This window comes from Natrix helvetica (assembly GCF_964273705.1).
Source record: "Natrix helvetica genome assembly, chromosome: 3".
NCBI classification, from domain to species: Eukaryota; Metazoa; Chordata; class Lepidosauria; order Squamata; family Natricidae; genus Natrix; species Natrix helvetica.
In genome coordinates, this window is record NC_138549.1 from 36083725 (window position 1) to 36104487 (window position 20763).

Below are 20763 nucleotides of genomic sequence, written 5' to 3' on the forward strand. Positions count from 1 at the left end.
AAATTGTGGTGCGTCTTATACTCCAGTACGTCTTATACTCCGAAAAATACGGTAGTTTGAAATCAAGGCTAGTACAAATGGGGAAAATCTTATTTCACAAGTTCTTGTATCATGCTGGATTTTTAAAAAATGAAATGATTTATTATTTATTAAACAAATGTATTTAACTTAAAAAGTATTTTTTTCCTTTTAATGACCCTGTAATCTTTATTATTTCTTAAATAAATCCACAATATCAAAATCAGAATACCTTTAATGTATGCTTTTTCCTTTTGGAATAAGTTTTTGTCCTGAGGACAAATGGTTCCAACAAGAATCAAACCAAAGGTATCAATGATAATAATAACTAACTAACTACATTTTGCCAAATAAAAGATCAAGGATTAAAATAAGGATATTGCAAAATGTTGGAGGAAGACTGGCTGTGTCAAACCATAAACTATACTGTCAAACCAGATGTTTTACTTGGATTACAGAATGCACACTGTTAACACATGACTGAGTTATCTCTACTGAAGGAGCAGGACTTCCAGAAGACAGGCATAAGTAGCTGTGTCACATATAAAAAGAAGTAGTTAGCCTATTTTTTAAAATTCCTATTTTATATGTATAAGAGGAAGAAGGTATGTAGACATGTTCACAACCTCGAGTTATTTGTAAAAATAATAAAGACAGGATACAAATAAATAACAATAAATAAATAGTGTACTAAAAGAATAGGGTCTAGACAGTAGAACTCCAAACTAATCATATATTTATTTTCATGAATGCACATACATACAAAAAACTGATCAGTATATTGACCACAGAATATACCGTAATAGTATACAGCTTGCAGGATAACAACTTTAATTTTCAGAAATGCTTAATTATTTCCAGTCCTTCAAATAAGTGATATAGCTCCATGTCCAGGTGTGACGGCCTCCTGCAACCCTCTGCCAGTGAAAATGGAGCTCAGGAGGGCCACACGCAGCCCTTCCGAGCTCTGTTTTTGCTGGCAGAGGCACTGCGGGCCGGTCCTTCACTGTTTCCAGGGTGGTCTTGCGAGCCAGATCTATAATACCGTGCAGGCCAGACCCAGGCCTTGAGTTTGACACCCCTGGCTAAGAGAGTGCTGTAAAGCACTGTGCAGTAGTATATAAGCCTAAGTACTATTGCTATTAAGTTAACTGTAGTTAAATTAACCATTTACAGATTTTAACTCTGCATAAGGCCTGTAGCACATCCAAAGTTTGAATTTACTTTAACATATGCCTTTAAAATGTTGCACTTTACCTAATCTGTGATTTGGTAAAGACAGGCTTTCTCAGATTAGACAAAATTCCTATTACTTGTTTTTTTCTTGTTGATGATCTTACTATTCCTTTACTATTTAGCATATGATATTGCTTAGAGAAAAAGCAAAGTTATTTTTATTGCTAGAAAGAAACCAAGAATTTATATAAAAAAGACAAAATTAACTTCCCTTCAATGTTACACAGGGAATTCCTATACTGTAGTGTAAGCTCTGATATTCGTAACACATGTTTTCCTTATATAATTAATATTGATTGTCTCTTGGGATACTTCCCAATATTTCTTTGAAATATGATTACATTAAAATCTGATTTGGTTTATGATTATTCTGGAAGAAGAACAAAAAAAAAACCCCAATAAAGATTAACACCACACCAAGTCTGAACTAATCAATAATCAGTCAACATTGCAATTTTATCCATCAATCCGTGCATATTTTACATTGGTTTCCCTATCTGCCAGATACCATTGTTGGGAAACAGAAAACAAACTATGTTCAACAAGTGTGGACATGTATAGAAACAAAAAGTATTCCAAGAAAGCTTTTGTATAAAGTATGAAAGATTACCTTAACCGTGATATGCATAAATTGTTACTTACACAAAAGAGAATGAAGCATTTTTAAAGTCCAGAACTACAAGATAACATTAGAAGCAGCTCACCTAGATACCTCCCTAGATTCCTGAGCAATAAGGAGGGAAAGGACAAAATAATCAGATGGTAAGACCCTCTCATATCGCACAATTTAAGTTAAGATAATTTTAGCCTTCTAATGGATTTGACCTGTAGTGGGATTCACAGCTCCTCAGTTGGCCTTTGGAAGTACAGGTGAAACTCAAAAAATTAGAATATCGTGCAAAAGTTCATTTATTTCAGTAATGCAACTTAAAAGGTGAAACTAATATATGAGGTAGATTCATTACATGCAAAGCAAATATTTGTCATAATTGTGATGATTTTGTCTTACAGCTCATGAAAACCCCAAATCCACAATCTCAGAAAATTAGAATATTGTGAAAAGATGCAATATTCTAGGCTCAAAGTGTCCCACTCTAATCAGCTAATTAAGCCATAACACCTGCAAAGAGTTCCTGAGCCTTTAAATGGTCTCTCAGTCTGGTTCAGTAGGAATCACAATCATGGGAAAGACAGCTGACCTGACAGTTGGCAGGAAACCATCATTGACACCCTCCATAAGGAGGGAAAGCCTCAAAAGGAAATGGCAAAAGAAGTTAGATGTTCCCAAAGTGCTGTATCAAAGCACATTAATAGAAAGTTATGTGGAAGGGAAAAGGTGGGAAAAAAAGGTGCACAAGCAGCAGGGATGACCGGAGCCTGGAGAGGATTGTCAGGAAAAGGCCATTCAAAAGTGTTGGGGACTTTCACAAGGAGTGGACAGAGTCTGGAGTCAGTGCATCAAGAGCCACCACACCAATTTCGACACACTCTCTCTCCTGCTCTGCTTCCGTTTCAGGGTTCTGTCCCAACCTTGTGCAGCTTCAATGGTTGCTTCTCTTGTAGCTGGAGGAAAGAGCTTCTCCTGGATCAATCAAAGGCTTTGCGATGCCCCTGAGATCCGCAGGACGTGCCCTTCTCTATCACCGTCTCTTCGGGATGGTTTAGGTCCAAAAAGGACCATCCAGCAGCAGAGATATCGACAGCAATCCTGGAGCACCAAGATTGCATGTCGTGTTGTAGCGACGTCAGCCCCGCCTCCCTCAACGCAGCCATCTACCAGGAGATTTTGGAGCACTTCATGCTTCCTTTGCAGACGAGCTTTATGGGGATGCTGACTTCATTTTCCAGCAAGACTTGGCACCTGCCCACACTGCCAAAATCACCAAAACCTGGTTCAATGACCGTGGGATCACTGTGCTTGACTGGCCAGCAAACTCGCCTGACCTAAACCCCATAGAGAATCTATGGGGCATTGCAGAGAGAAAGATGAGAGACATGAGACCGAACAATGCAGAAGAGCTGAAGGCCGCTATTGAGGCATCCTGGTCTTCCATAACACCTCAGCAGTGCCACAGTCTGATACCTTCCATGCCACACCACATTGAGGCAGTAATTGCTGCAAAAGGGGCCGAAAAGAGTACTGAGTATATATGCATGCTTATACTTTTCAGAGGTCCGATATTGTTCTATGTACAATCCTTGTTTTATTGATTGCATGTAATATTCTAATTTTCTGAGATGGTGGATTTGGGGTTTTCATGAGCTGTAAGCCATAATCATCACAATTATGACAAATCACGGCTTGAACCGTCTTGCTTTGCATATAATGAGTTATCTCATATATTAGTTTCACCTTTTAAGTTGCATTACTGAAATAAATGAACTTTTGCACGATATTCTAATTTTTCGAGTTTCACCTGTAGGTACTTGAACCTTTTAGGCCATTCTTGCAAAGTTATGTTTAGCTTGTATATTATTTCATAATTTCATTTTATTTGTGTGCAGACCACTGTGTGAGTGGCAGAAAGAAGGAAGCTTTTTCCTTCAGTGTGTTTCCTGAAGTGAGCCTTGTGTTACCAGATTTCTTTTTAATTCAGGTTTATCTTTTAAAAGGAAAGGAAAGGCAGACAATCTTGGTTAAGCAGAAACGGCAATGGCTAAAAATATGGAGAGTTATGTTTATCTTATTATTTATTGTTAATGTTACTCTGAATATTTTCAGATACTCAGGAAGATATATTATCATCAAATAAAAAGGCCATCAATATTACCCAAAATGTTAGTGTGTAAAATTAGATTTAGATAGCAACAGAAATCTGTCCAAATATACTGAAAATTCACTTTAAAATATAAATCAAAAGTAAACCTCGTAAACCTATTATTATATTCTATCTGGATTCAGCAGATTTGGTAACTAAGGCTGATTATTAAGAGACTGTTTGTCATGTAATTTAAATGTTTTTAAAGGAAATGTTTTAAAGGAAGTCTTCTGAGATCAAATTAATGTGCATGCACATTCATATAAATATGTATATGCATATATGCAAAGCTAGGAGAGAGAAGTCAGAAAGATTAGAAGTGTGTGGATGATCACACAAATACCTCCCCCCCCCACACACTTTATCAGTGAATGTGTTGGTATGTAGTATAAATTTGTTGAAAATGGAATATTTTGTTCATTACTCTACAGATCAATAAACTTCAAGAAATAAAGATGTATTTCTCATTTTCAGAGACGTACACATATTATTTTAAAAATCAATTTAATTAAAAACTGAGTGGTTTTGTTCTATGCAACAAGTCATTAGCTTCCCTAAAGCTAACTGGCATTATCTGATCATGGAAGTCCTGACATGACATCAAAGTCCTGTTATGCCAGTGCCTTGGTGCAATTCCCAAGTAAACATGGAGCCACAGTTGCCCGCTTTTTGTTTAGGTCACAAAATATGCTTAGAGCTATTACACATTATATAAGCCAGGACTAAATTATGCAAATTTAACAAACATACAATAATTTAATATAACAAACATACAATAATTCTTTTCTTAAAATGAATACTTTCACTTCCAGGATCATTCATTAAACTAAATGTAACATAAATAAATATAGCACACATGGTGTACTTTTTGTGACACAAAAGCTTGCTGTAAAGCACACTGCAGGAATTACTATTATGTTTGCAATTTTGGAATTTTGCTGATAAGTTATGAAAAATTCTATACATTTATCACATGTGTGATTGCAGCAAATTTTGGCTCCTTATAACAGTATACAATAAAGCAATTTGCCCATGGTAAAAAGCAAATAATCACAAGAACAATGAAAAAACTACAATACTAAATTAATATATAATGTTACAACTTTATCAGTCTTATAACAACATACAATCCACACACAGCAAGTTGATCTGGGAGCCAGTTTGGAGTAATGGTTAAGGCACCAGTTAGAAAGCAGGAGAGTGTGAGTTCAAGTCCTACCATAACCATGAAAGCCATCTGTGTGACTTTGGGCCATACACTCTCTCAGCCCAACCCACCTTACAGGGTTGTTGTTATGGGGAATGTAGAAGGAGGAAAGTGTGCTGGATATGTGTTAGATATCAACCATAAGGTACCTATATGGGTTTGGTTAAAATTGTCGGGATATTTTTTTTTTATCCCACAGGAGGTCAGTTTCAGAGACTTTAAGTTTGTTGATTTGATTGGACTGAACAGGACTGGGCTGAACTAGAATTTCCATCACTAAGCAAAATGAATATAAGTATGATGTCCCATAACTAGGCCACTTAGTGATGGAAGTTTTAGAAAATCCCTGGTTACTGTTGTTAAGCAAATGATGAAAATTGTTATGTGAAGACCTCACATGACTGTGACTTCCTAATGGTTTCCTCATTAACTTGCTTGTGGGAAGCCAGCAAGGAAGGTTGCAAATCTTGATTTCATGACAGTGCAATGGCTAGAAATCCAGAGGTATTCAGATCATGGTGTGTGACCATGGGAATGCTGCAACAGACAGGACTTTGAAGACCAGTTGTAAGTACCATTTGTTCAGCACTGCTGTAAGTTTAACTTAAGAAGCATTCATTAACCTAGGAACGTGATGGTGAATATATGGCATGTGTGCCAGAAGTGGCATGCAGAGCCATCTCTCCAGGTCTGCGAGCTGTCACCCGTTGCTCTTCTGGGTTCCGGCGAGCCGAACAGCTGGTCTTCAGGTGCGCATGAGCGCTGGAAACCAGAAGAGCAATTGCTCGGCGCATGTTTATTCTGGTTTTGGGCATGCACGCAATCCTGTTTCGGCACTAGATGATGAAAAGTTTTGCCAAGACTCATCTAGGACCACCTATACTTGAATAGGATTTGGAGTAAACTTTGCTCTCTCGATGTCTGTCAGTCTCTCTCTTGAACATTTCATAACATAAAGTTTGGCATTACTTAATGTTACACTTAACATGTGTTGTTCTTATTTGATTTGTAGGATAGACCCTGATCTTAGGCATTTCCCAAACAGAATTATTTATAATACATGATTAAGATACTGGCTTCTGGGCACACCACTCCACATCTTAGCATCTTGTCCAAAAAGGAGAAGGCAGATTCATCCAAGAAGAAACATAGAATTTAGCCTTTCTTTCTGTTATACCCCATTTGTACCAGAAATAAAGTTATTTATTTTATTCTATTTAAGCCATTTATGGAGACGCCCATCTCACAGCTTTGTGACTTTGGAAGACATATAAAAATATAATTCATCATGCCATCCCTTAATGGATTCCATGTTACAATCCATTTTATCCTTTTCATCTAAATAATCAATGCAATGTGTGTCACTGCAGGATTGTCGCATACTGGCCTTTTTTCTGGTCTCCCAGGAAGATAACGGAGTTGGTATAATTTTGTGTCTCATCCAATATCCTGCTTCTATTCAGCAATAATCATTTGACAGAAAAATATTATTTGATATTTATGAATCCAGAAAAATCACCAATATTTAAAAGATTACAATTAGAAATATTACAAATTAGACACTCCTGACTAATCACATATACACCAAGCAACGCCCTCCCATAATCTAGATTTCTGAATTGCAGCTATCAATTCCATCCAGGGTGGACAAATATTGTAGGCAAAAATGTCCCTTCCTAAACAAAGAACTGTGTGTCATTGACTGACATCACTGATAAACAGGAAAACAGTTTTTTTACAGAAGTCAAATAGCAATTATGTATTTTTCTTCATATCTTGCTTCCAGAAAGCATAACACAGTAAGAATATTTTCCCATTTCAAGCTTGACCAATGTATTACCATGACAACAATACAACTGAAGTTATAGCTACTGTATTGCACTGTTTAAAAAATGAACTCATCTTCTTTGAAAAGCTTCCAATGATCTAAACAGCAGACTATATAGTTTGTAATGGTAACTGCTAAGTAATTAACATTTTATTTTATTGTTTACCAACCAAAGTGGCAGAAAATTATAATACAGTGAACAATAAAAGAAATAAAATACATAGGAAATAATCAAAACAGAAGGTGTGACCTCCGTGAAATATTCAAAACATGTCCCTCAGCTGTAACCTATAATTAAAACTGTTGCAGAGTAAGGTAAAATGTTGCTTATTACAAACTGTATTTTAAAATGGTCCATAAAATGTAATAAAACAAATGTAGTAAAATGTAACAGAAGGAACAAAATGGGACATGTAACAGTGGTGGTGCCATGAATTTGGCAAGGGTTCCAATGTGTCAAATACTGAGATTAATTTTTTGAGAGCTGCAACAAAAAATTCTAGCTATGGAATGAATAACATTAATCTAATACAGGATTTCTCAAAGTGTGGCCAAAGGTCCTTCGCAGTGACTGGTTATTTGCCAGTGTATTTTGAAAAGTAATTCAATACAGGTAGTTCTGGCCAAAATTGAGCCCAGAATTTTCATTGCTAAGCAAGACAGTTAAGTGAGTCACGCCTGCTTTTATGTCCTTTTTTGCCATAGTTTTAAAGTAAATCACTGCAATTGTTAAGTGAATCATGCAGTCATTCGGTAAACCTGGTTTCTCCCACTGATCTTTGCTTATTAGAAGCTGGCTGGGAAGGTTGCAAATCAGTGGTGGGTTCCAGATCCCGTTCCAAACATACCGACGTCATCGACATGGACTCACACAGCAACGTGCACACACGCACAGCGCACACATGCATCTTAGCGCCTCTGCTAGCCTCCGCGATGCTCCAGCTGCTCAGCGGAGTGGAGTGCAGGCGCTGTGCATGGAAGCGCCAAAGACTTAAAAGACTGGTAAGGAGCTCGGGCAGGCGGGTGGGCCCTCTGGAGCATCATACCAGAACGGTATCCGGTGCTCTGGGCAGGCTCCAGTACGCCCATACCGGGGCGTACCACCTGTAACCCACCACTGTTGCAAATGGTGAACACATGAGCCACAATGCTGCAACCATCATAAATACATGCTGGTTGCCAAGCATTTGAATTTTGATCATGTGACTGTGGGGATGCTGCAACGGTTGTAAATGCGAGGACTGATTGTAGGTTAGACTCAGTGATGGGATTCAAAAAAAATTTACTACCTTTCTGTGGGCGTGGCTTGGTGGCAGGGGAAGGATACTGTAAAATCTCCATTGCCTCCCTACTCCAGGGAAATGTTACTGCAAAATCCCCATTTCCTCCCAATCAGCTGGGACTCAGGAGACAGAGAATAGATGGGGGTGGGGCCAGTCAGAGGTGATATTTACCAGTTCTCTGAACTACTCAAAATTTCCGCTACCAGTTCTCCAGAACTGGTCAGAACCTGCTGAATACTACCTCTGGTTAGACTGTGTTTATGTTAAACAAGCTAGAGTGTGTTGTTTCTTGGTGTCATATAATATATGTGGGTATGTAGGTGTATAAATATGTATTTATTTATTTGTCATGTTTGTATAGTGAATATTGGAGGTGGTGACCCTTTGAGAGCTGCATGCAACGAAATTTTATTTTAATATATGTCAATTAGTGTACATTTAAAGTGACAATAAAGTTATTCTAATTCTAAGTCAATTGCTGGAGAGTTACACGGGCGGAGACTTTTCAAATAAAGGATTTCATAGTATCTATCCTAAATAAATACAAGGGAATAACTCTATGACTCCACTTGAGATAGATAACTAGATGTACTTTTCATCTCACAGTTGCATGAAAGGTTATGCCTAAATAGTGAAAGGTCCGGATTATATATTTTGTGGTCATTATGCTTTTTTATACTTTTCTAGTAAGGGTTATAGCTTTTGTTTTCTTGTAATTAATTAGCTAGTATCTAGTTTTCATAGTAGAGTGTGAGTTCTTTTAAGACTCTTCTCAGCCCTATGACTGAGCAAAGAGGATGATTGTATCATCGGCATCAAGAAAGATTGGCCTCTTGGCCAATGGATGAACCCACGTTAAAATATGAGATCACTAAATTTATATAAAAATTAAAAATTAGTGGGACTAGAGAAATAAATCAATTAATCGTCTTCACACTGCATTTAACCCCCGGCTGATGTTACTGTAAAGAATATGATTAGGTAAAGAAGTCTTCTTATGTTGATAGTGGTAGTCAACAATTTCTTCCATAGAATTTCTCTTAAAGTAAAACCAGAAGCTGATTTGAAATCTGAAAAGTATGAGTAATTAATATTCAGGTCTCACTATTTCTGTGGATTGATAAGAAATATTAGAATTAAATTCTTTTGATGCAAATCTGGAGATCAAACAAGGAAGTCTTATTTGTCTCATTCTTTTTCTAACTTTTTTTTCACTGAAGACCACTTTTATTTTGTTTCTTACTGTACATTTTTCAGCCTGGAGGTCCCATGATGAAACTGGGCACTGGAAGTTGAATGCAGAAGCTTATAAAATTCATTCAGATAAAAAAAGTATTTAATAAACACAATCCAAGTGACTATAGAACACTATCAACATGCAATTTCCCAGCGTATGATACAGGAAATCCTATACCATACAACCTGTTACTTAGCAACTGTTCAAAGTTACAACAGACCCCCAAAAGGTACTTTCACACTAGATTCAAAGTTCTGACAGCCACACACACCCAGAGTCATGCGATTGCATTCAGCCCACATTTACAGCCATTGGAAAAATCCTGTGTTCAAGTAACCACAATTTTAAATGTTTTTTGCTAGAAAACCAGCATTTATTTTTGATTTCTGGCACCTGCTGCAAAAAGAAGAACACAAAATTGGGTTGGTCATATGATAACCCAATTAATGACCAACATGACATGACTGCAATTTTGAACTCAATTACAGTTGTAAATTGAGGACTACATATGTAGGAGACAGAAATAAGGCAATGTGAAAAATTAAGACTAAAACCACAAAGGCCTAAAACACCAAGTCATGTACCTTTTTTCCATCAAAGAATAGTCCTGAGGCAACATTCTGGAATTTTCAATTCTATCTCAAAGTGAGTACCAAGATAAAATTCAACAGCCATTATGTGTATTCGTGACTTTGAGTAACTTGTACTACATGAGATATACAGTAAATGGGTGGGAAAATTATAGTTCATTGATACAGCACATGTTTGAATGTAAAATGTTTTACAGTCAAAGGGGCATAGTTTCAAGGCAGTTTATCTTGAAGTAGGATGGAAAAGAAATGCTTAGTAGGAAGTTGCTTCACAATAGTGCAAGTAGAAGTGATCTTGATGGATTAATAATCTCACTATGTACAAGGCAGCATCCACGCTCCTAGCATAACAGCTACCTAATCCATGCTTGCTTTGTACTGGTTGCACATTATGTTGTTGTTGTTGTTGTTAGTTGCGAAGTCTTGTCCAACCCATCACAACCCCATGGACAACGTTCCCCCAGGCCTTCCTGTCCCCTACCATCCCCTGGAGTCCATTTAAGCTCACACCTACTGCTTCAGTGACTCCAGCCAGCCACCTCATTCTCTGTCGCCCCCTTCTTCTTTTGCCCTCAATCTTTCCCGGCATTAGGCTCTTCTCCAAGGAGTCCTTCCTTCTCATTAGGTGACCAAAGTATTTGAATTTAATCTTAAGGATTTGGCCTTCTAAAGAGCAGTCAGGGTTGATCTCCTCTAGGACTGATCGGTTTGATCGCCTTGCAGTCCAAGGGACTTCTAGGAGTTTTCTCCAGCATCATAGTTCAAAGGCCCCAATTCTTTGGCGCTCAGCCTTTCTTATGGTCCAACTTTCACAGCCATACATTGCAACTGGGAAAACCATAGCCTTGACCATACACACTTTTGTTGGCAGGGTAATGCCTCTGCTTTTTAGTATGCTGTCTAGATTTGCCATAGCTTTCCTCCCTGGGAGCAAGCGTCTTTTAATTTCTTGGCTGCAGTCCCCATCTGCGGTGAACTTGGAGCCCAGGAAAATAACATCTGTCACTACCTCCATTTTGTCCCCATCTATTTGCCAGGAGTCGAGAGGCCCAGATTCCATCATCTTAGTTTTCTTAATGTTGAGTTTCTAGCCAACTTTTGCACTCTCCTTCTTCACCCGCATCAGGAGGCTCTTTAGTTCCTCTTCACTTTCTGTCATTAGAGTGGTATCATCTGCATATCTAAGGTTGTTGATATTTCTCCCAGCAAACATTATATAGCTATAGCTATATACATATAGTCATACCATTACAATGGTGGATTTTAGGGTTGGATTTTAGGAATCATACCAATTGCATGAATACTAAGGGAGTCATAATCCACTTATTGTGGAAGGTGCTCTGAAGTAAGTAAACATCTTTAATAATGTACCTTATCATTGAAAACAATCATGTGAAATTACTTTTCTATTTCCTGTTTTCAACAACAGCTTTTCTTTCTCATTTAAAAAGGAAAATCAACACATAAATAGAGACTGGACATACATTAATATTCTTTCTCGTTATGTTGTATGTAAGCTTAGGTAGTTTACGAAACTGCAATTAAGTGTCCACACAATTGATTTTTGTGAAATATTTATTAAGAATGATCCCATGAACCTCACCTGTCTTCTATGATCTATCCATTTTTCCCTGAGTAGTAATTATGAGCACCCGCCATTATGAGCACACCCACTGGGGTGTGTTTCTCTTCTTTATCCCTGAAATTCCAGAATTTTAGATCTATAAAGATTCCTAGTTGCCATTTCCCTATCTGAACCTTATCATATTATTTTTTTGTGTTTCAGGATAATGAAACTAATATACAACAGTATTTGTATAGTCTTTAGTAACAATGAAAGAAACCCTTATTTCCATTGAGATATTTTTCCATTGAGATCAGCTAAAGCAGATTAATATGCAAAGGACATTAATTAATTAATCTGCCCTAAATTATTAATGGGTCAAAAACACTTTGAGTACACAGAAAATGTTATTTAAAAAAATAAATAAATAATGTTTGCTTCCTTCCCATTAAATCTCTCACACTGGACAGATGTTTAGACTAGATGTGGCATTTTTATCCATCTATTGAGTTTTATTAAAGTTATCATTGCAAGGATGTAGGCTGTTCCAAGCAAAGCTACAATTTGCAATTGACGGTAATTTTATCAATGCTAATGATGTTCAAGTGGTATTCCAGATGATTGCACCCAAGGCACCTATTACTATTGGTATTATCTTTGCTTTATTTTGCTACAGTTGTTATATTTTTATTCTGTATTCTGTTATTTTTTCCCCAGTACTTTCTCTTCTATTCTGCTGTCTCCAGGTATTGCCATGTCTGCTGTTCCGATTTTTTTGTCTTTCTTATTGACAATTGTTGTAGGTGTTTCTATGAACTACAAAGTCCCAGAGCACTTCATTTTCTGTTATTTTGCCTGTTTTTTAGTTCCAACAGTTCTTGCTTACAGGCAAATGTATTTTTCAAATGCATTGGGGGACTTGTAATTAAACCATCTTCAAAGTGGGCACTGTTGGTGTCAGATTTATATCCCAAAATTACACCTAAATTCTTTATATGGTCAACTACTTGTGCAGTAGCCTTATTGGTTTGATAACTTTCTGCATTTGGCTGCATCTCTTGATTACTCATCTTCTTTCAATTACTTGAGTAATTTGTTTGTCTTGCTCCTCTTTCATGACATCTTTGGAATATAATTGATTTATAAAGTGAACTGTTGTTTTAAAATAGTTCTCCAAAATAATTTTTGCAATTTCCTTCTGGCTTTGATGTCGCTTCATCATCATCTGGGTGGGTTTTTTTTGCCCCTTCTTGTGGTCAAAGAATAAATCTTTTTTGTAGATCAGCTGGTATCACTTGGCTAATCAGAACCCATTAAAATTGGAAGATTTCAGCCAACCACAACAAACAATCCTAAATTGCAAACTAACAATCTCAAATGGCAAATTCATGAAAATAACAAAATAAAACCATAACTTTTAAAATCTTTACATTTTTCCATCAACATTAGAAAGAAAAAAATAGTCCACAGTTCTTTATTTTAGCTCAGCTCCAGCAACCCTTCTCTTCTTCATTCAATAATAACAATGTCCCAAAATAATGCAGATCTTCAAAAAGAGTAACAGGCTATGACTGAAAAGAATCTCTTTTAGCTAAGTAAAGATAATAATTAAATAAAGTATTTGAGTAGTGAAAGCCATGACCTACTGTCTGTTTGAAAACTAAATTCCAAAATGGCTGCTTTTTCAACAACAAAATAATTCCAGTCCATCTCTCAGCTTATGGTCAACTCACCCAGTTACTTTAGAGCAGTGCTCCAGTCTCTCCTTGCAGACCAACCCTGTATCGAGGATATTGAAGGATTATTCCAGGACTCCCCCTAATCCAGGAGTCATATAAACTCAGTCCCTTGTTTTTAAATTGAAAAAGTTTAAGTCTGGAAAGAGCTTTCTGAACTGGTCAGTCTGGAACTGGACTGGAAGTCCAAGCAAATACTACCTTCTCTGTGATGGGCCCAGCCCTGTGGAATGACCTCCCCCGTGACATCAGGATTACTTCCGATCTCCGCTCCTTCCGTGTACAGCTGAAGACCCACCTCTTTCAATTATCTGGCCTGGCTCAACCGTAATTTTTCTTACTCCTCCTGACTGTCTTTTTAAATTTTAAATTTTAATTGTACATTGGGTTTCTTACAATTGGGGTATTTTAATGGTGATTTTTAACTGTCTAAATGTTGTAATTTGTTACCTCCTCCGTGCATGTGTGTCTTGGTATATATGTATGTTTATGTGTTTGTACACATGTTTTATGTTCTATATGCTCCATTGTACGCCGCCCCGAGTCCTGTCTGGAAAGGGAGCGGCTAATAAATTCAAATTATTATTATTATTATTATTATTATTATTATTATTATTATTATTATTATTATTTCTTGCAGATATTCCAAAGCACCATTGTTGCTCATTGTCATGGCATTGTTTGTAATCAGCCTGTGCAATTATTACTATGATTATGGTTCATTGCACAGTCAGTGAGATATTTATATTAAATTTGGAATTTTATCCACCTATTGACACCTTCTCGAGGATCTGCAATAGACAAATATTGTTGTTTGATTGTATTAAAGGTATTACCGCACGGAAAGCTGCCTTTTGCAATTGATTGGTGGTGATTTACTATTACATAAACAAAATTGTGAAATCATAAAATCACAGCTACCAGTTTTTTAACTGCTCTTGGCCTTCACACACATCAAGTTCTTCCCAACAAAGTAGGATGTCATAACGTATCAGCATATACATATATGCAGATCCAAAATGTGGCCTTTTGTAATATGGAAATGTTGCCAATGTGCATATTTTCTAAGTGCCATCCAATTTTTTTGTTATGGCACCCAGTATGATGATAACCACTCGGACCACCACACCTGGTTTATGTTCAGTTAAATTCACAATGTAGGACTGGTAGAAATGTAATGAAAATTCAAGTCCAAACCAAGGACCTAAAAATTATTAAGGTAGCATTTAAGAATATAAACAGGTCCAAGCAGGGTAGCTTTTTTTGAAAATTCGGATGTTCAGGTATGATAATTCAATATTTCCAGATATTAAGAAAATACTTTAAATATTGCTTTGAGGGCTCCAACCACAATTGCTATACAATGGATTTATATTTTCATAAATATTCAGTTTAAATCTGTGAGTCCCAGTCCCAGCAACAACAATTAAACAGACTTTGTTTTCAATGACTCTTATATCAGGCATGTTTTGAATAAGATGCCAGTTCTGTTTGAATCTTAAAGGCCCACAAGGTATTAACCTGCTCATTTTCCAAAACCTTTTCAACTTGATGGTCCCAGTAGTTTTTCCTACCTTCAAATCCAAACGACTGGCAACATTTCCAGTGAATAATTCTGGCAGTTCTGTCATGATGATGCTTGTAATCAGCTTGTGAAATTTTACTGTAGTCATTCATCAAATAATCAATTGTTTCATGTGTTTTACTACAAAGGCAACATTTGCTGTTGTGCGTCATAGTATGAATTTTCATCCATGCAATTTATTAGCAAAGTTTTTTCTTGAGCCACTTTAATAAAAGCTTCAATTTCTTTCTTTAGCACTTCTCATCTTAAACAATTCCACGCTTGGTTTTTATTGGCTTTTCTTTCTACATCTTTCAAGTATTGACTAAACATTTGGCTTGTTCTTCCAATTAACAAATCAGTTTTCAGTTGTCTCTTTTCTATATTCAGCTTTCACCTTTCCTGTTTTCAAGAGCCTTCCTTGATTGACTTCTTCAATAAGAGTTTTTGGCTCATTCAGACCATTCTTCTCTTCCTCCATAGTTTGTTTCTCATATAAGCTCTAGGCAAATAGATATGATCAATATCAATTTTTGGTTGCAAAGCATTGTGCACTTTCATTACTTTACTCATCTTCCAATCCACATTACTAAGTTGCATCTGGATCCATTCCTGCTGCATATGGAATAATAGGTATTAATTGCTTTAATGATGTTTCCACCATTTAGCTTTGATTTCAAAATTTTCTAAACTCTGAATATTTGGTAGAAATATTTTCTTTGATTTTATTATTATTGTCCTGTACTCCAAATATATGTAAAGGTAAAGGTTTCCTCTGTCCAGTTGTTTCCAACTCTAGGGGTTGGTTTCTTAGCCAAGGGAGTCAGCAAGACATTTCCGTGGTCATGTAGCTAACTTGATTATACGCCAAAGTGCACAGAACACACTGTTATCTTCCCACCAAAGTGGTATCTATTTATCTACTCACATTTTCATGCTTACAAATTGCTAAGTGGGCAGGAGCTGGGACAAGAATGGGATCTTACCCCTTGCATAGCGCTCATATCTCAAACCCGGACTGTCAGCTTTCCAGCTGACAAGCTTAGCATCTTTAACCACTGAGCTATCGCACCACCTACTCCAAACATAAAAGACTCCAAATATCAAAACCTATACTGCATGCTGCTGAAATAAAATGATTCTTCTAAAATCTATTTCTACCCTTTGAGAAGTAAGTACCAGTGAGTTCAGTAAAGCTTTGTACTAGTAGTAGGGTTAGAGGTTTTACAGTGCAAATCTATGCAGGTCTAGTCGAAAGTAAATTGACTCATTAAATTTTGTGGGTTATACTTTGGAAAAGTGTTCAAGGGTTACAGCTTAAGCAATTGCATTTTGTAGACTGGCTTTAGATATACTATGTAAAATAAGACCTTCCAAAATAAATACTATATTGCAAATATTTCAATATGTATGATATATTGCATAGAGTTGTAATATACAATATTTTCTTTCTTATAAAAGTAATTTACCTTTAATCACATTAATGTACTATTTATATCATATAAATACATATTATTCGAGCCATTTGCAAAACTTAATTTTTCATAAACAAATATATAGGCCAACTGGTTGTTGATGAGACTTGAACTTAAAGAAAGCTAGAGGTTTCTACATTGGGAAATGTAATTTTAATATCTCTTAACATAAATTAAAAACCACAGAACACAGCAAGCTGAACATGCTATTGCCTCATAAAGAAGGCAACAGTATTTAAATCAGTGTTTTTCAACTTGACAACTTTAAGTTGCGTGGACTTCAATTTCCAGAATTCTCTAGCCCAGAGGTCTCCAACCTTGGTAACTTTAAGACTTGCAGACTTCAAGTCCCAGAGTTCTGGGAGTTGAAGTTCACAAGTCTTACAGATGCCAAGGTTGGAGACCCCTGCTCTAGCCATCCACATATCTCTTCCAGTCTGAACAACAAATAATGATCTGATACCATACATGCCCTTTGTTGATTCAATATTAGATCTTGAACCTATTCATAGAAAACTTCTGAAATGTATAAAAAAAGATGCCATCATTATACAAAAAGATGCTGAGGAAATATAAACAGTTCAGAGAAGTCAAACAAAGACAGTAAGGTGCCTGATGTCAAATCCTATGAACAGCAAGTAAAGGAACTTGGTATGTTAGTTTAAAGAAGAGAATGTTAGGAGAGACATGATAGCACACTTCTGATACATGAAAGGATATCACAGGGAAAAGGGAACTGATTGATTTTCTGACATCTGAAGGTAAGACAAAAACCAATGGAAGAAAGCTTTATAGTGAAAAAATCCAAACTTGAATCAAGTTCAAGATATCAGAGTTTCCTAACTGTGACAACTCTTAAGTAATGGAACAGGCTGCCTCCTGAAATTGTGGGTGCTCTATCTATCACTGGAGATTTTCAAGAAAAGACCAGCCAGCCATTTGCCCAACATGGTATGAAGATTCCTGACCGGCCAGGAAGTTGGACTAGAAGATCTCCAAGTTCTCTTTCAACCCTATGATTATAAGAGAATATTGGTAGTTCATCTTCATGTTATTCATAACATTGGCACAGAATTTATGGTAACTAATCACAAGAAGAAATGCTTAAATTTATCTTTGGATAGTAAGTTCACAAAATCTTTCTCCTAGAAAGAGATGCAATGAATCAGAAACATTACCTATTATCTAATGCCATAGTTCCAGCGACTGGCATATAGATACAAATAATAATTGGTTGTCTCAATTTCTGCAAAACACTTTTGCAACTGAAACAGGCTTCCTCTTTGTGTGCCAAATATGCTCCAAAGCACTGGGAGAGCCTTTGAAAGGACTTATGTAGGAAAAGAGAAGAGCAAAGGTAAGTCAGTCGTATTGTGTAAGCTAAAGTTTATTCATGAAATACTGAATTTAGCCTGGTATGTATGGGCTTTTATCTTTCAGAAATGTTATCCAAAACAGGCTTAAAGGTAAAGTTTCAACAATTCAATCATGAGTATATATCAATTTTTCAAATCTATGCTACTACTTTAATTCTAATAAACACGATGGATAATGTCAGTAATACGTTTATTCTTTTTTAACAGTTAATACTTGGAATATCTTATCTGTAATTTAAAAAATATCTACTTTTATCAGCCTTTTAAAAAACCTGTTCCTTATTTGTTACTATGAAAAGGAAGGAAAGTTCACTTGATCTTAATGGCACTACTGAATCAGCCATAGCTTTCAAATATTATATTGTTCCTAATTTGATTGAATTTGATTTCAGAACATTGGTGGTCACAAAGGCTAAAAAAAGGAAGTTCTTCATTCCCACTTTATCTCTGACTCAAATTCTCCATAATAATAACATTAACAGTACTGGTCTGCATTACATGGCTGCTGTGGTGGATATAATGCATCTGAAACACTAGATAACTATTGGCCAATACTGGATTTGCAAAAAAAATAAATAAATACAGAGAGATCTTTTAAGTCTCACAACCTAAAGCTTTTTTATCACCTGAATATCATCTTTTTAAAAGAGTTACATTTAAAATTGCAATATGTAATCCAAAACTGGCATTAGCCTTGCATTAAAGAACAGCGTGGAAAGAAAAGCTATCAACTAACTCAAATGAGCAATTCAGTTAATTTTCAATCTCTACACTTGTTGGTTCGAGTTTTGCACATATAAATAGAAGTAGAATCATAGGGATAGAAAAGTACTCTTCTAGTCCAACCCTCTGCTCAAGGCAGGTGACCTTACGCCACCCCGTCAAATGAGTCAACAATACTGGGGTTCCTTATGCATCCTCCAGGATCTAGCTATCAACATCTTATTATTTCTGAGCTAACAGTCAAAGGCAATCTCCAAACTAGAACAATTCTTGGTCCACTCTGCAGGGGAGATGCGATGGGAAGGCGGGTGGTGGGCATCCGGGATGGCGGTGCACCCTGCAATTGTCCCCTGACAGAGTCCCCCCCCCCCATGCTTATGATCGGAAAAAAGCGGACCAAAGGTCCCGGGAGCCGCCAGGGCGATTGTTTATCTGTGTCACTGTGCCAAGCGCCGCCTGCGCGGCTTACCTGAGGTGCCCGTGCCGGGAGGAGAGGTGGGCACGTGTGCCCAGGAGGCGCCAAACGCCGCTGCTACCGCTGCTGCTGCTGCTATCCGCGGTGGCGACCAGGGTGCGCGGGCTGTCCTTCCCGCCGCTCTCGAGTTTGATACGGCCACTGTCCCCTGAGCTTCTGCGGCTCGTTCCCTCTTGCCAAAGGCCGGGTAAACGCTCTCTGGCGCACGCCAAGGCGTCGGGGAAATGAGGCTCCGGTGCTTTTTTGAACTCGGACTTGTCGCCGCGGCTACTTCTGCGGCCGCTGTTTCTCATGGTGTGAGGGAACGCAGCATGCCGGGCTCCGGCTTCCTCCCAGCGCCGGCAGCGCAGTCCCGTGAGGGACGGAAAGAGAAGCTCGGGAAAGACGCGCAAACGGCCGCGAGCCTCCCGAGGAGGACGCTGGACACCGGAGGGTGGCGGTGGCGTCCGCTGCTGTTTCTGCTGCTCCCGGTAACGCAGGCTTCTCGGAGAGCATTAAGTTGCAGGCGCACCGATTCCAGCAGCTGCGTTTTGCCTTGAAACTTGCTGTCCCGGCGACCCGAAGGGGACATTCTCCCAGCGGCGTCTCAGGCGCTCCCACCCTTAGTCGGGAGGGAGTAAGGACGGCTGGGCGCAGTTGGGCGCTTCCCGGCTCCCCTCAAATCATCCGGGGGGCCTCGCGCGCTTGCTCGCTCGCGCGTGGCCTGCGTGCTTCCAGCGGGAATGGGAAGCGCGGGGATCTTAATGTAGTAGGGCGGGGGAGGCTTGGAGCGGGAGGTTCCCTGGTGCTCGCGGCCGCGGCCGCTGCTTGGGAAAATATCAGCCGGAATCTCTAGCCGGAGACGAGCGAGAGCCGCGGGGCGAGACGCAAGCGACGAAATGGGTCACCGCGGGCATAAAAAGCGCCGTCGGATCGCCTCCCACGGTCCGGGAACCGACCAACCCAATAAATAAATAAAGTAGGCTTCGCTTCCTTGCGCGGCAAGAGAGAAAGTTGCCGAGGGTTGGCGGCTGAAGGAGGGCTCCCACCCGACGGTGCCTTCCCGCTTCTCTTGTTTTTGCAGAAGTGCAGGAAATGCTCCACTGACCTACATATTTTCCCAAACATCCGTGACCTCCCCCGGGAGGAGGAGAAAAGGGAGGATCTAAAAAGAAAGTGTCTTTGGGTTCGAGGATGAAGGCTCGAGCGAAGACAAAATCCTGGGTAATATAAATGGAGCGTGGGGGGGGGGGGTGTTTTCTTTTCAACGCTGAGTACAGAGAGGAAGTCAAACAGGTACCTGTGATTTGCATAAAAGGCTTCTGATGCGCTGATCAGGAGGACATACTGGGATTTAACGCGCGAGCTTTGTATCAGAAAATCTATGGAGATTCTCAGTCATCCAGGTCATGGTTGTCCCAAAAGGTGCTTTTTCTTTTCTTTTCCAAGAGGCAACTAGACTGTCTGGTTTTTCTTTGAAGACTTAGACTTCTCATCCAAGAAGCATCTTCACCTCTGAAGAAGCTGAAGAAACTGCTTGGATGAGAAGCGAAAACATCTTCAAAGCAAAACCAGAAAGTCCAGTTGCCTCTTGGGGAAAAAAGGTACCTTTTCTATCAGAAAGGACTGCTGGCTTTGAGAAGTTTAAGATGTCTGTAGGGAGCCTCCTTTGAAATATTGCAAACTTTTTCAGATGAACTAACCAATTTATCT

At 38.3% G+C, this 20763-nt stretch overlaps 1 protein-coding gene across 1 annotated transcript in view; it reads right to left on the reverse strand.

Annotated features, from left to right (window-relative positions):
• NPAS2 (neuronal PAS domain protein 2) overlaps positions 1–19622 on the reverse strand; it is a 61941-nt gene extending 42319 nt beyond the window's left edge. Inside the window, exon 1 of the mRNA XM_081949123.1 lies at positions 19066–19622. Coding sequence (XP_081805249.1) covers positions 19066–19364 — 299 coding nt within the window. The 5' untranslated portion in view covers positions 19365–19622. The remainder of the gene's footprint in view (positions 1–19065) is intronic.
• Positions 19623–20763: the final 1141 nt, after the last annotated feature.